The sequence below is a fragment of the Leptodactylus fuscus genome, chromosome 5 (assembly GCF_031893055.1).
Source record: "Leptodactylus fuscus isolate aLepFus1 chromosome 5, aLepFus1.hap2, whole genome shotgun sequence".
NCBI classification, from domain to species: domain Eukaryota; kingdom Metazoa; phylum Chordata; class Amphibia; order Anura; family Leptodactylidae; genus Leptodactylus; species Leptodactylus fuscus.
In genome coordinates this window covers 145736142-145748235 of record NC_134269.1, presented here as the reverse complement: position 1 = coordinate 145748235, position 12094 = coordinate 145736142, and the positions used below count along the sequence as shown (strand labels likewise).

The 12094-nt window shown below is 38.3% G+C and overlaps 1 protein-coding gene across 1 annotated transcript in view; it reads left to right on the top strand.

The window, feature by feature from the left end:
* The window catches only part of NUP107 (nucleoporin 107), a 28937-nt gene extending 17514 nt beyond the window's left edge, over positions 1–11423 (top strand). Inside the window, exons 13-28 of the mRNA XM_075274413.1 lie at positions 1679–1769; positions 2057–2136; positions 2895–2954; positions 3239–3384; positions 3466–3514; positions 3977–4046; positions 4427–4545; positions 5621–5659; positions 6390–6540; positions 6658–6770; positions 7258–7360; positions 7676–7836; positions 9201–9326; positions 9697–9810; positions 11027–11194; positions 11291–11423. Coding sequence (XP_075130514.1) covers positions 1679–1769; positions 2057–2136; positions 2895–2954; positions 3239–3384; positions 3466–3514; positions 3977–4046; positions 4427–4545; positions 5621–5659; positions 6390–6540; positions 6658–6770; positions 7258–7360; positions 7676–7836; positions 9201–9326; positions 9697–9810; positions 11027–11194; positions 11291–11398 — 1698 coding nt within the window. The 3' untranslated portion in view covers positions 11399–11423. The remainder of the gene's footprint in view (positions 1–1678; positions 1770–2056; positions 2137–2894; positions 2955–3238; positions 3385–3465; positions 3515–3976; positions 4047–4426; positions 4546–5620; positions 5660–6389; positions 6541–6657; positions 6771–7257; positions 7361–7675; positions 7837–9200; positions 9327–9696; positions 9811–11026; positions 11195–11290) is intronic.
* The last annotated feature ends 671 nt before the right edge of the window (positions 11424–12094 follow it).

Sequence of the window (12094 nt, the reverse complement as noted above, 5' to 3'; positions counted from 1 at the left end):
AGAGGACCTTTCACCATATCCGGGCACAGGCAGTGTTATATACTGCCGGAAAGCTGACAGTGCGCTGAATTCAGCGCACTGTCGGCTTTCCTGATCTGTGCCCGGTGTGACGAGCTTACGGTCCGGTACCGTAGTGCTCTATGGTCAGAAGGGCGTTTCTGACCATTAGCCAGAGACGTCCTTCTGCCGCGCGGCGCCAATCGCGCTGTACAGTGTGAGCGGGGAGGAACGCCCCCTCCCTCTGCTCACACAGCTCGTCCATAGACGAGTATTATCAGGAGAGGGAGGGGGGAGTTGCTCCCTGCTCCACAGCACAGCGCGATAGGCGCCGCGAGGCAGAAGGACGTCTCTGGCTAATGGTCAGAAACGCCCTTCTGACCGGGCGTTCCTCCCGGCTCTCACAGCACAGCGCGATTGGCTGTGCTGTGAAGAAGGACGTCTCTGACTGAGTGTCAGAAACGCCCTTCTGACCATAGAAGAGCTACGGTACCGGACCGTAAGCTCTTCACACCGGGCACAGATCGGGAAAGCCGACAGTGTGCTGAATTCAGCGCACTGTCAGCTTTCCGGCAGTATATAGAACTGCCTGTGCCCGGATATGGTGAAAGGTCCTCTTTAAGTCTGGGGCTAAACAGCTGTTTTGACTGCAACCAAAGTCCCAAGTGCTGCCCTGTGACTTTCACCCATGAGTGGAGTTGCATTGTGACACTGAGGATGATGTGACCAAAATTATAGTGGAGAAAAAAACAAATACACTCAGCAGAAAAGTTTTTGCCATTGAAAATCTCTTCTGTATATCTGGTTGATTTTACAGCACCTGCATGGATTTTGACAAAACACCATCACATGTATAAAACAGATGCAAACATGTTTTTGTTAAAAGGGTTGCCCAAGCTTACCAATTAAGGCTTAAAGAGCTTAAAATATTCGCATTCAGCGCACTGTCGGTTTTCCCGTTATGTGCCCTGGGGGAAGAGCTATCAGTGCATTTACCGAGAGCTCTTCACTGTCAGAATGGCGTTCCTGACAGTCTAACTGGGAATGCCCCTCCTGACAGTCTGTCCGCAGCGCTGTACTGTGAGGGGGCGTTCCTTACCGCCCAGCCATACCGCTAAGCGGTGAGGAGTGCCCCACTAGTACTCATCTATTGACAAATACTGCCAGGAGGAGCTCTGCACCCGGGCCACATAACGGGAAATCGACAGTGCACTGAATTCAGCTGCTTTCAAGCAGTATGTAAAACCATATGTGCCTTGAGGACATTAAAGGTCCTCTTTAATGCACTTTTGGGCTGCGTTTTTAAGGGGTTAAAGGGAATGTCCAGTTTCAGCAAATAAATGCTATTGTTTGTGTAAACAAACGTTAAACAATTATCCCCTATAATTTCTAAGGTTTTGGGGTTTTTTTTATATCCTAATCATTCTACTTAGTAAATGATAAAAATCCAACCATGGTCATGTGATGGTCACAGGTTCTGTGACTTTATTGAGCTATGTATTACCATGGGCTGTCCATCACATGACCATGGGCTGATTTTTAACCACTGGAAGTCAACAATGAACGACTGCAAGCAGATTTTTAGAAAACAATGAGGAATTGATACAGAATTTATTTTAATGTAATGTTATGTTCTGTTAGGTCAGCAATAAACAACAATATCTTTATCCTCTCTTGTTAGGCACAACGCTTGTGTAAAAGATGTGGTCAAGCCTGGAGAGCCGCCACATTAGAGGGATGGAAACTGTATCATGACCCCAACATAAGTAAAGGTGATGTTCACTTTTGTGGCTCTTAAACTTCCAGAACAGTGGCAATTATTATTCTAGGCTTTCAATGGCGGCTGAGAAAATACACTTTCTAATATTGTACTGGCTGGGTAATAATTCTGGTACTTTTAGATGTACTGGGATAGATGGGTGGTTGATAAACATGGCGGGATATAAGGAGTGGAAATATCTGTTCTCCTTATGTAGTCCCTGGGAATGTAAACTGAAATGTAATTTTCTTAGGTGAAGTATTTTTAATAATTATTTTCTTCTTTTGTGCTTTTCTATAGGTGGTAATGAACTGCAACAAGTGGAGGGAAATCCACATCGTTGTGTGTGGAAAGCTTGCTGCTGGCGGATGGCTGATGATGTAAGTACTTGTAAAATACGACTTAGAGGTGGCATCATCTAGGTGCCCCTACTTGAAAATCGCCTTTGAGCTAAAGCAGATGAAGATCAGTGCTTGTTGTGGAAGACTTGGCTTGTATAATACAGTTTTCATTATTTGACATGGCTATGGGCCAGACCTGAAGAGAACAGATGATGGCCCTGGATTTATGAAGCTGAACATATCAGCTATTAGCTGGTCCACCATTGTGGTTTTTGTTCTAGAGGTATTGGGTTAATGTAATAAATTATTGCACTGTTTCTTTTCAGTTCAAAGTTGATGGCACTATATCTGAATGAAACTGCATGTCATAGCAATTGTGATCTGTCTCCATCTGCTGAAACACATAATTGATGGGAGCATAAGTTGTGCAGTGTGTGACAAAACACTGTGTTCACATTTGTAGAAGATGCCATTGCAATGTCCATCTTAAATCGGTGGACAAAAAAGTCCTGTGCGCACATTATTTTTATTTATTTATTTGTCTATTGTGTTCCGTTTAATAAAAAATAACCAAAGACCGAATGGACCCCATTATGGGATCTTTTGGACTCTTTATGTAACCATTATTTTAGCGGTCCACTTGTCTGTTGATCTCCACCGAATCAGGACAGCCAACACTAGAACCCTAGCGTGAACGTTGTGTGATTTTATACATTTGTGTTACTTTCCATAAATACTAAGATGATATATCTTTTGTAATGTAAACATAACTTTTTTTTTTTTTTTTTTGGTGTTAGGAGCAGTTTAGTAGATTTGAGAGAGCGATTTATGCCACACTAAGCGGAAATTTAAAGCAGGTATGTGTTACTATAGTTTGTCACGTATAGTTAGTGTATTGTTATACTCCTAATGGTGATACATACAATAGGCTATGTTAGGTTTTGTTTAGCTAGTTTGAGTTAGATGTATATATTGTATGTATAGATTTTTTATTTTTTTTATAGAAATCTTTATTTGTAATGTAACATAACTGTGCCGTTATACAGTGTTTGTAAGTGTATACTCATGTATTATGAAAAATGCACAATCTGCACCTAAATCGTATTGGATATACTTAATATCATTTTATTTTGATATACAGCTCCTTCCAGTTTGTGAAACTTGGGAAGACACAGTTTGGGCACATTTCCGAGTAATGGTGGACAGTCTAGTTGAACAAGAGATTAGAGCATCTTTTATATCCTCTACAGAAGATGATGAATTGCCCAGAGAGTATTTTGAAGCAAAGTAAGAAGGATTCTATAGCTACAACTGCAAGGTCAGACGGGGGTGCCTCCGGTTCTCATTGAAGTGTCTCTTGTTTTCTAGTTGGACATTAGAGAAGGTTTTTGAGGAGCTTCAGGCTACTGATAAGAAGGTAAGCTATTTAGATTACTATACTAATGACCGTTTCCTTTTCTTCTGTACCGTACATATAAAGCTATTCATAAATGTACAATAGCTTTCTCATTTATATCTTTGGAGGAAACTACATCATGGGTATATTACTCCTAGTGGTCAGACCAGAACTAGGAAATATTAAATGAAGTTGGCTCCCTGTGGCTCTGTGTCTGTATGAGGCAGATATGACCTTTAGCTTTGTTGAAAAATATTAATTTTCTCAGTTCCTCCTGCTTGATACTAGGCTGACTGCAGATTGAAAAATTAAATCTATGTGACAGACTCCCTTTATCAATATTAATGTAATGTTGTTGTATTTAGGAAGATACTTAGCAATTTTCTTATATTCACCTGTAGTATACATTTATGAAATACTGTTTTAAAATTGGAAGTTTTCTATTAAAGATAATGTAAGATTTTTTATTTTTTTTTCTTCTAGAGGGTGCTGGAAGAAAATAAAGAGCATTACCATATCATTCAGAAGTATATCATTATGGGAGATGTGGATGGTAAGTGGCATAAATATTACTATTTGTGTATAATATTAATGTAATAGGTGTACCTTGCCAGGCCATGTTTCCAATATCAATATGTTGTAGTAATTGTTACATGTCTGTTTGCATTTACTAGTCTTATACTCTCCACTCAGTTCCAGTTTGCACTATAAGTATTGAATTGAAGTAAACTGTGGGTGTTGACTTTCACATTCGCCCACTTATACTTCTCAGTGATTTGAAGCAAAATCTGCAGATTGTCCACTTATAAAATCTCTTCCTAGTCACTATGTGTATATGATTATACAGATTAATCTATAGATCATTTTATAATCCCGTTATGCCCAAAATACAAGATTGAGTACAAAAACTTTATATGAAATTTAAAATTTCAGGTTTAATGGACGAATTTAGTGAATGGTTGTCAAAAGGAAAAACTCTGCTCCTTGGTCACCTTCTGCGTTTCATGACTCACCTCATATTGTTCTTCCGGACACTAGGACTACAAACCAAGGTAGTATTTCAAACAGAAATGTGTTCTAAAAAACGAAACTAATATAACAGTGCTGAACTTTCCTCTAACATTTCATGTACAGTGTCATTAAGCCAATCGTTCTTGAGGTAGCGCTTTTGTTCAAGCGTGCATTTTGTTCTACGTGCGTATCACATTTGAAAGCAGTAGGTAAAAAAGCCTCCCATTGAGTTCAACGGGTAGCACGCGTAAGACCAAACCCATTGAAGTCAATGGGATTCTGTTTTACTGCGCTCACTCTGACGCTCACTCTGACACGTAAATGAGCGGCGCGTTACTCCATGTGAACGCAGCCTTAGACTGCTCTATAAATGACCCCATCTGTTCTAAAGGTGATGTCCTTTATTTAGAAACATTTTCCCTCTGACCGAGGTTTTGAATCTTTTGCCAGCTACTATAAAGGAGCACACAATACAACCACTACATTTGTAACGTCCTGACTGCATCCTCTTTACCTCTTGGAACAATGGAAAGACTTGATTCCCCTTCCATGAGGAAGGGATGATATCCCGAAATGCGTAGCCTTTGTAATAAGCTGGAATGTGACTATTTTAATTTTTGGATTATAATAAAGTTGGAGTTTTTTATACCACATTGAATTGGATTTCCGTGATTCGGTTGAAGCTGGAATTTTATTGATTCAAGAACCTACTATACTGTCTTGAAGTCCGAAAGGCTTCCATGCTTCCTGGACACATATCTTGAAGTAGTTGTTGAATATACGGTGAGCTGGTTAGAACTATTTATCATGGTCACACAATACAACCACATCCTCTTTACCTCTTGGAACAATGGAAAGACTTGATTCCCCTTCCAGTGCGTACCGTGATATTTGTAGCGCGTGGTAATTGTGTTAATGCAACGTTGCATTGTTTTTTTTTGTTTTTTTTTTTATTTCTCTATAGGGCCTTTTTCTATTAACTGTTTTATTTGGCCACATCATTGAATAATTGTTCACCTTAAATTTTCTAACAATGCTTCACTTTTAGCTTGTGTATAGTAGCTTTAGCATTGCCAGGTTTGTATTTTTATAATCTATTTACTATCTTACTTTTAGGAAGAAGTATCAGTGGAGGTACTAAAGACTTATATACAGGTATGAGAGGGTTTTTTAATTGTCATTGGACAAAACCATATATGTCCGGGAACCTGTTTTATTGTTGTTTTCACACGTGTGGTCATATCTGTTCTCATTTTACCAGTCTATAACATACAACTGCAAATAACAAATCTAGTTTTATGGTTTATCTGTGAAGTTGCTACTGATTTATATTTGGATAAGTGCAGTAAATATCCACAGCTGTGAAAGGAAATATTTGCCTTCGTTACATTGCTAATACATTAAAACACAGAAAGACTTAACAGATATAGCTTATCCCAAAATCTTAAACTAGAGTAATATTAGAAGCTTTGCATGGCAAAGACAGGAGACATATATACCTCTTTTTGTTTGGCAATCAATGAGATCATTTATGACCCCAATGACCAAAAGGTTTAGTGCCCTAACAAAGTTAAATGAGAGAGGGAGACGCCTGGAAGCCATTATGGAAGTCCTGGAGTAAGTTAGGAGAACACATTTTTGGACTATGATGCAGATCAGAAGAAAAAAAGGTTGGGAACGTGCATAGAGCGAAAAGGGTTCTGTGGATGTATTAGGACTTTCAAAAGGTTGTTTTCATGTTGTGGTGGTTTGTGTATTTTCTTTAGAAGTCATTTTAATAGTGGCATATGGTTTCCCAATAGTGTTTCTGTTTCTAGGTTTTAGCTTATTAAATGGATTGGATAGAACATTACCTCACTGTTTTATTTCTCTTTTTATACTCTAGAAACTGGTGAATGAGAAGCAAGTTTGTTTAATTGCCTTCTATGTCAGCCATCTTCCACAAGACCTGGGCATATCTCAATATGCTTCATTTCTAGAAAATGTGACAGAACCAGAACAGCGCCATCAGTGCCTGGAGCTTGCAAAGGAAGCAGGTTAATACACAAATATTTCGAAAAAATAAATGAAAAGTTGCATATTTGTCTATAGAATTGTATTGTATTTCAGCAAACTGATCTTCCCTTTTGTTTTAAACATATCATTTATTCCAGGTTTGGATGTTGCAACAATTACTAAGAGAGTGGTCGAAAACACTCGTAGGAAAAATGGAGGTGAATTTGCTCATCATGATGTCACACCAGCTTTGGATTCTGGCACCAATGAGGTAATATAGCAATCTAGCCTGGCAGTAGTTTAATCTTATAGGGTGCTCTCATCCCCACAGGACAGGTGCAGGTTGGGGAACATCGGTTCTGAAGATAGGTGTCCATTGGTGAGAGCCATACCTATAAAACGTGAATAGGCTCTAAGTTAAGCTTTTGAACCTGTTTGCAACTGTTCTGTTTTCCGTACTCCAGTTCCAACTTCATAAATCGCTGTCTTGTGTGTTGGGTTTTTTTTTGTTGGTGTTTTTGTTTTAATAAATCCTCATCTATAGTAAAACTCATATTAAAATAATAATGGTAAAAATAGTAAAAATAATGGTTTCTTACAAATAAGGATTACAGCAAGGAGGGTTCAATGCTGTATCCATATAACAGGGATTCCCCAGGCTTGACAAATATTTCAATAATGTAAAAAATATTATGTGTAATATACAGTTATATTAAAATATATCATTTTAGTTATTTTTTTATTTTACTTTTTAACAGGAGGACAAAGCAAAGATTGACGTGATAGACTGGTTGGTTTTTGATCCCGCACAAAGAGCTGAAGCTTTAAAACAAAGCAATGCCATCATGCGGACATTTCTGGGTATGCTTTTGCATTCTTGCTGGTACTGCAATGTAGAAGCTTTAGAGACTACTCCTGCAGGCACAACAAATCTAAACTGGCAGCAAATATTAAAGCCATGTACAGCAGTCTGCAGTGAGGTTTAAGATAGTCAGTGTGGTTGTGGTGGGTCCTAACATATTTGGAGCTGCCTCTTAAGATCTGGTTTATCTGATTAAAATTTGCAATAGCTATTTAGGTGGGTATTGGGATATTCTGTATTTTAGAAGTGTAATTGAACTTGCATTGAGCAATAAGATTGAGTTTAAAAGTTGTGTATCTTTCTTACCTTTTTAGCCTCAAAGAAGCATGACGCTGCAAAAGATGTATTTGCTAAAATACCACAGGATTCAATAGCAGAGATTTACTCTCAATGGGAGGAGCAAGGGATGGACAGTGCTCTGCCACCTGAAGATGACAATGCTATTAGGGAGCATTTATGTATCAGAGCCTACTTGGTGAGAACTTATCTTTTATAAAAGACTATATTGTGTACCAAAGCAACTCTCCCATTTTTCTTATTTCTTGAAAACAGCCGGTTTATGGGTTTTTAAATGCACTTTTTGTGTTTATCACTGTCACGTTCAATTTTTTATATTGGATTTACCCATTTTTATATGGATAATTAAAGGTTAATTTTTATGTAAATCTCAGGAGTGCGGACTGGAATACTTTTTCTTATTTCTTAAAGACATTTATTGTAATATAAGTACTAATCCGTTTATATTTTGATTGTAGACTTGTATGTGATTATAAGGGCTGCCATCTCACCTGAGCTTTACAGCACACACATGATGTACATGGTCACACACACACACACACACACACACACACGGTCACACACACACACCAACAATAGATTGGAGCTGATTCCTTGAGCTATGAGTTTTCTAGACATGCTCTTTGTAGGGAAGGGGGGTAGATAAGCTGTGACCATAATTTGTCAGTAGTGGATGCATTGATGGATCACTATGGGTGTTGACTGTAGAAGTGTGATCTTCTATTGTGATCCTAACTATGTTGTCTGTGATGTAAATGAGGCGATGAAAATCTCTACAAAATTGGCATATTTCAGTCCAGTATTAGGCTTAGTGGCTAGGGTGAAAATCACTGCATAAAGTGTTGGTTTTTTTTATTGTTTATTAAATACAGATAGTGACATGGAATTTTCTTTTCTTAAATTGGCAAAAATTATATTTTTCTCCATAAATATTAGGTTTACCCAATGCAAAGGTATTTACGTTTGGTAAAATTTTCATATAAAAACTTAACAAAAATGTTTTCTCCCAATTTTATAAAAACTAAGGCGCAAACGATTATACAACTGCGATGTTTTTTGAATCTTCAGGCAGTGTGCACACTATATGGATTACTAATATGGCTCTTCACAATGAAAATTTTTTTTTTTTTTCAGCTTGATGGAGCAATAGAACCTGAGAAATAATCTTATAAATGTATAAATTCTTTATGTAAGGAAAATGCCATTTAAACATCAGTGTAGGAATACCCCATCATGGTTCTTGTAGCTAAAAAGTGAAGGTGGCCATATACCTTAGATACTATGCAGCTGCACTGCTTCTTCAGTTAAGTTTTTCCCACTGACCATTTTATACACGTACACTCGGTCAAGCATGTATATGTGCTCTCAATAGAGTGGTGGCTTATCTACAAAGAATTGGGTATATTGGAAGCATGTTCAGTCATTCTTTGTCCTGGTGTGGGACAGTTTTGGACACACCGTTACACATGTATGTCGTGAAATGTTGAAACTGATGGAGGAGTGATCGAAGTGACTGCAATGTTTCCGGTTCCTTTTCTACAGGAAGCACATGAAGCATTTAATGAGTGGTTCAAGCATATGAATTCTCCACCTCAGAAGCCAGGACTTGTTGAACATGCTTCCTTCACCGAGAAAGTGGCTTATGAACACAAGGAAAAGAAGTATGAGGCAAGTATTGGGGCAAATTCTGCCTTATAATCACTGCCAAGTTCTTCCTCTTGTAATTTTCAATGGGAGGCAGAAATCTAAGCAGGACGCCGATAGTTTCCCCCTTGACTTTGCCATGGATTCCGTGAGAAGACATACCCCGCTGACTAGGCCCATTTTTATGAGTGGGGAAAAGGCATGGCTTCAATTTTCTGCTGTGGACCGATGGGAAATTAGGTGTTTGCCTCAAATTTCTTTTCATTTTCAGCTGTCTGAACCTGCACCAACAAGTAAAGTTTATACAATGTTTCATATTTTACAATATTGTTTACAGTAAAGTTTAATCATCTTTACGTTCAGTCTTGTTAACTAGATCTTCATTTCTATTTAGATGGAGTTTAGCACCTGGAAGAATCATCTGGATGTGTTAACAGTTGATGTAAAAGAGAAAATTTACAATGTTTTGCTGTTTGTAGACGGAGGATGGATGGTGGATGTAAGAGATGTAAGTCATCTTTGTTATACTCATACTGAGATAACCTTAATATGGTGTATCAATTTTAAGAATGCTCTTATGTATGAATACAGGGAAAGTGACGTGAAAATGACGAGACTGATTTCACACAGTGGTGGGAACTTAACACCAGCGCACAATACGAGAGAGTTCTGGCTGCAGATGCCCCAGAATTATTAAGAGGCTCCAGGGACTGGGGTAGATTTCAGATGTAACTCGCATCCGTTTTCTGGCGTGTTCTAGTAAATCTGTAAAGATTGAGATGTACTCACCCAAGCTTGACATGATCCTAAAAGGTGGCAAATTTCTGACACAAAGTGTTACTTTTGTACCCAAAAAAACTGGCCTGGGAACATTAATGAATTCCATGCTGTGTTTTTAGGAAAAAGACCTTTTTTTTCCACACTGTTGAGTGTGTGTGTGTGGGTTTTTGTTCTTTTTTGTTTGTGAAAGGTCCATGCTATCTTGTCAAAACATACAGTAGTATGCACTAGTTATACCACTTTTTTTTCTATGCATTTTTCCCATACACAGGAGCATTAATCTGAACTTGGTTTCAACATTTTAATATTTTTCAGAAGGCTTTTCCAGGCATGGCTTATTTTAGCAAAGTGACTTTGGTTGCTATAGACAACAATCACATTTTGGCTTTCATTTTTTCAGATTAGTTTAGCAAATGAAAGCTGAGCTCTGATTGGTTTCTATAGTGCAATAAGTATCAGTAGGGCTCATTTGTGCCTGGAATAGTTTGGTAAGTTATTATTATTTGGATCGAGTCACTGATAATAGTTGTATTTTTAGGGGGCCCTCAAAAATGAACTTTGGGCAGGAGTTAAAATGAGAAAGTCAAACTCTGTCAGCAGAATTTGATTTTCTCTGTTAACCTCTGGCAATAATTCTATGACCCAAATGGTCTCTATATGGTCACTGCAGTCAGTGTGATCACATGCAGCAGTCAAGTAAATCATTGCTGCAAATGTCCCACGTGGTCAGTGTTTGGGAGGTTAACTAAAGCTTTGGAGACTGGCACAAAGTATTTTGGGTCTCGGAGTGGAGACGCTGGGGTGAAGAACTGCTGAATGTAATTTTTTTTTTTTTTTTAACCTCCTCCCTCCCCTAAGCTGTTGTATGGAGCCACCGAAAATACTTTTATTGTAAAATGTTCTCCTTGATTGTGTATATATTAAAATACCGTTATGTAATATAGGATGCAGAAGAGGATCCTGAACGTAAACACCAGATGGAACTGCTACGGAGTCTTTGTTTGCCCATGATGTGTTTCTTGCTGCACACCGTACTACATAGTACAGAACAATATCAGGACTGCCTTCGCCTGGCTGATGTAATCTCATCTGAGAATCAGAAGCTTTATAAGGTAAATTGTGTCTATCAAACTATATGTAATGAGGTCAGAAAGACTCGGAGACCTACAAATATACACAAGCATCATTATATGTTTTTGTGTCTACAGGTGTTCTCCAAACCAGAACTAAAGAAACTCCTACTGAAACTTAGAGAATCCTCTTTAATGTTGCTGGATCTGCAGCTTGATCCTTTGGGTTATGAAAATCAACCTTAAAGTTACTTGAGAAATTGGCTCTAATAATGTTAATCTGTATTTTTTGTATTAAAAGAAATAAAAAGATAACTTGTTTGTATTCAGCAGTCCTAATTTTTCCAAGTTTTTTTTTTTTAAATCGCTGGAGCCCTGCCATTTCTGTTGATCATCTTTGAGATGTTTCTACACCTTGAGTCTATCTGTGGTAAATTCAGTTGATTGGATGGGATTTGGAAAGACGCATTCCTTTCTATACATTTGACTTTTTACTTCAGTCAGTAACAAAACTGGATGAACCCCTGGTGTAGAGCAGAGATGAGCGAGTAGTATTCGATCGAATACCTCTCCGCCATAGGTATTCGTGTAAGTGGCCGAACCCCAAGGGGATAAACGCATTGAATATTCGATGCGCTTAACCCTTTGGTGTTCAGCCACTTACACGAATACTTATGGCAGGAAGGTATTCGATTGAATACTACTCATCTCTAGTGTAGAGGCAATGAAGAATGTTGTTCTGACTGTAGCAATCTCCGCGATATACTGAGTACAGATTGGAGGAGGGGGGGAGGGTATAAAACGATAGTGGAAAATCCAGCACCCAGGAGTTCGGTATAAGTTAAAACTTCACTTTTATTTTGATGGAGTCGTGCTCCAAAGATAAAATCATGACATCCGAGTGCAAAGCCGGATTACCGCATAGCCAACGCGGTTCGGTGC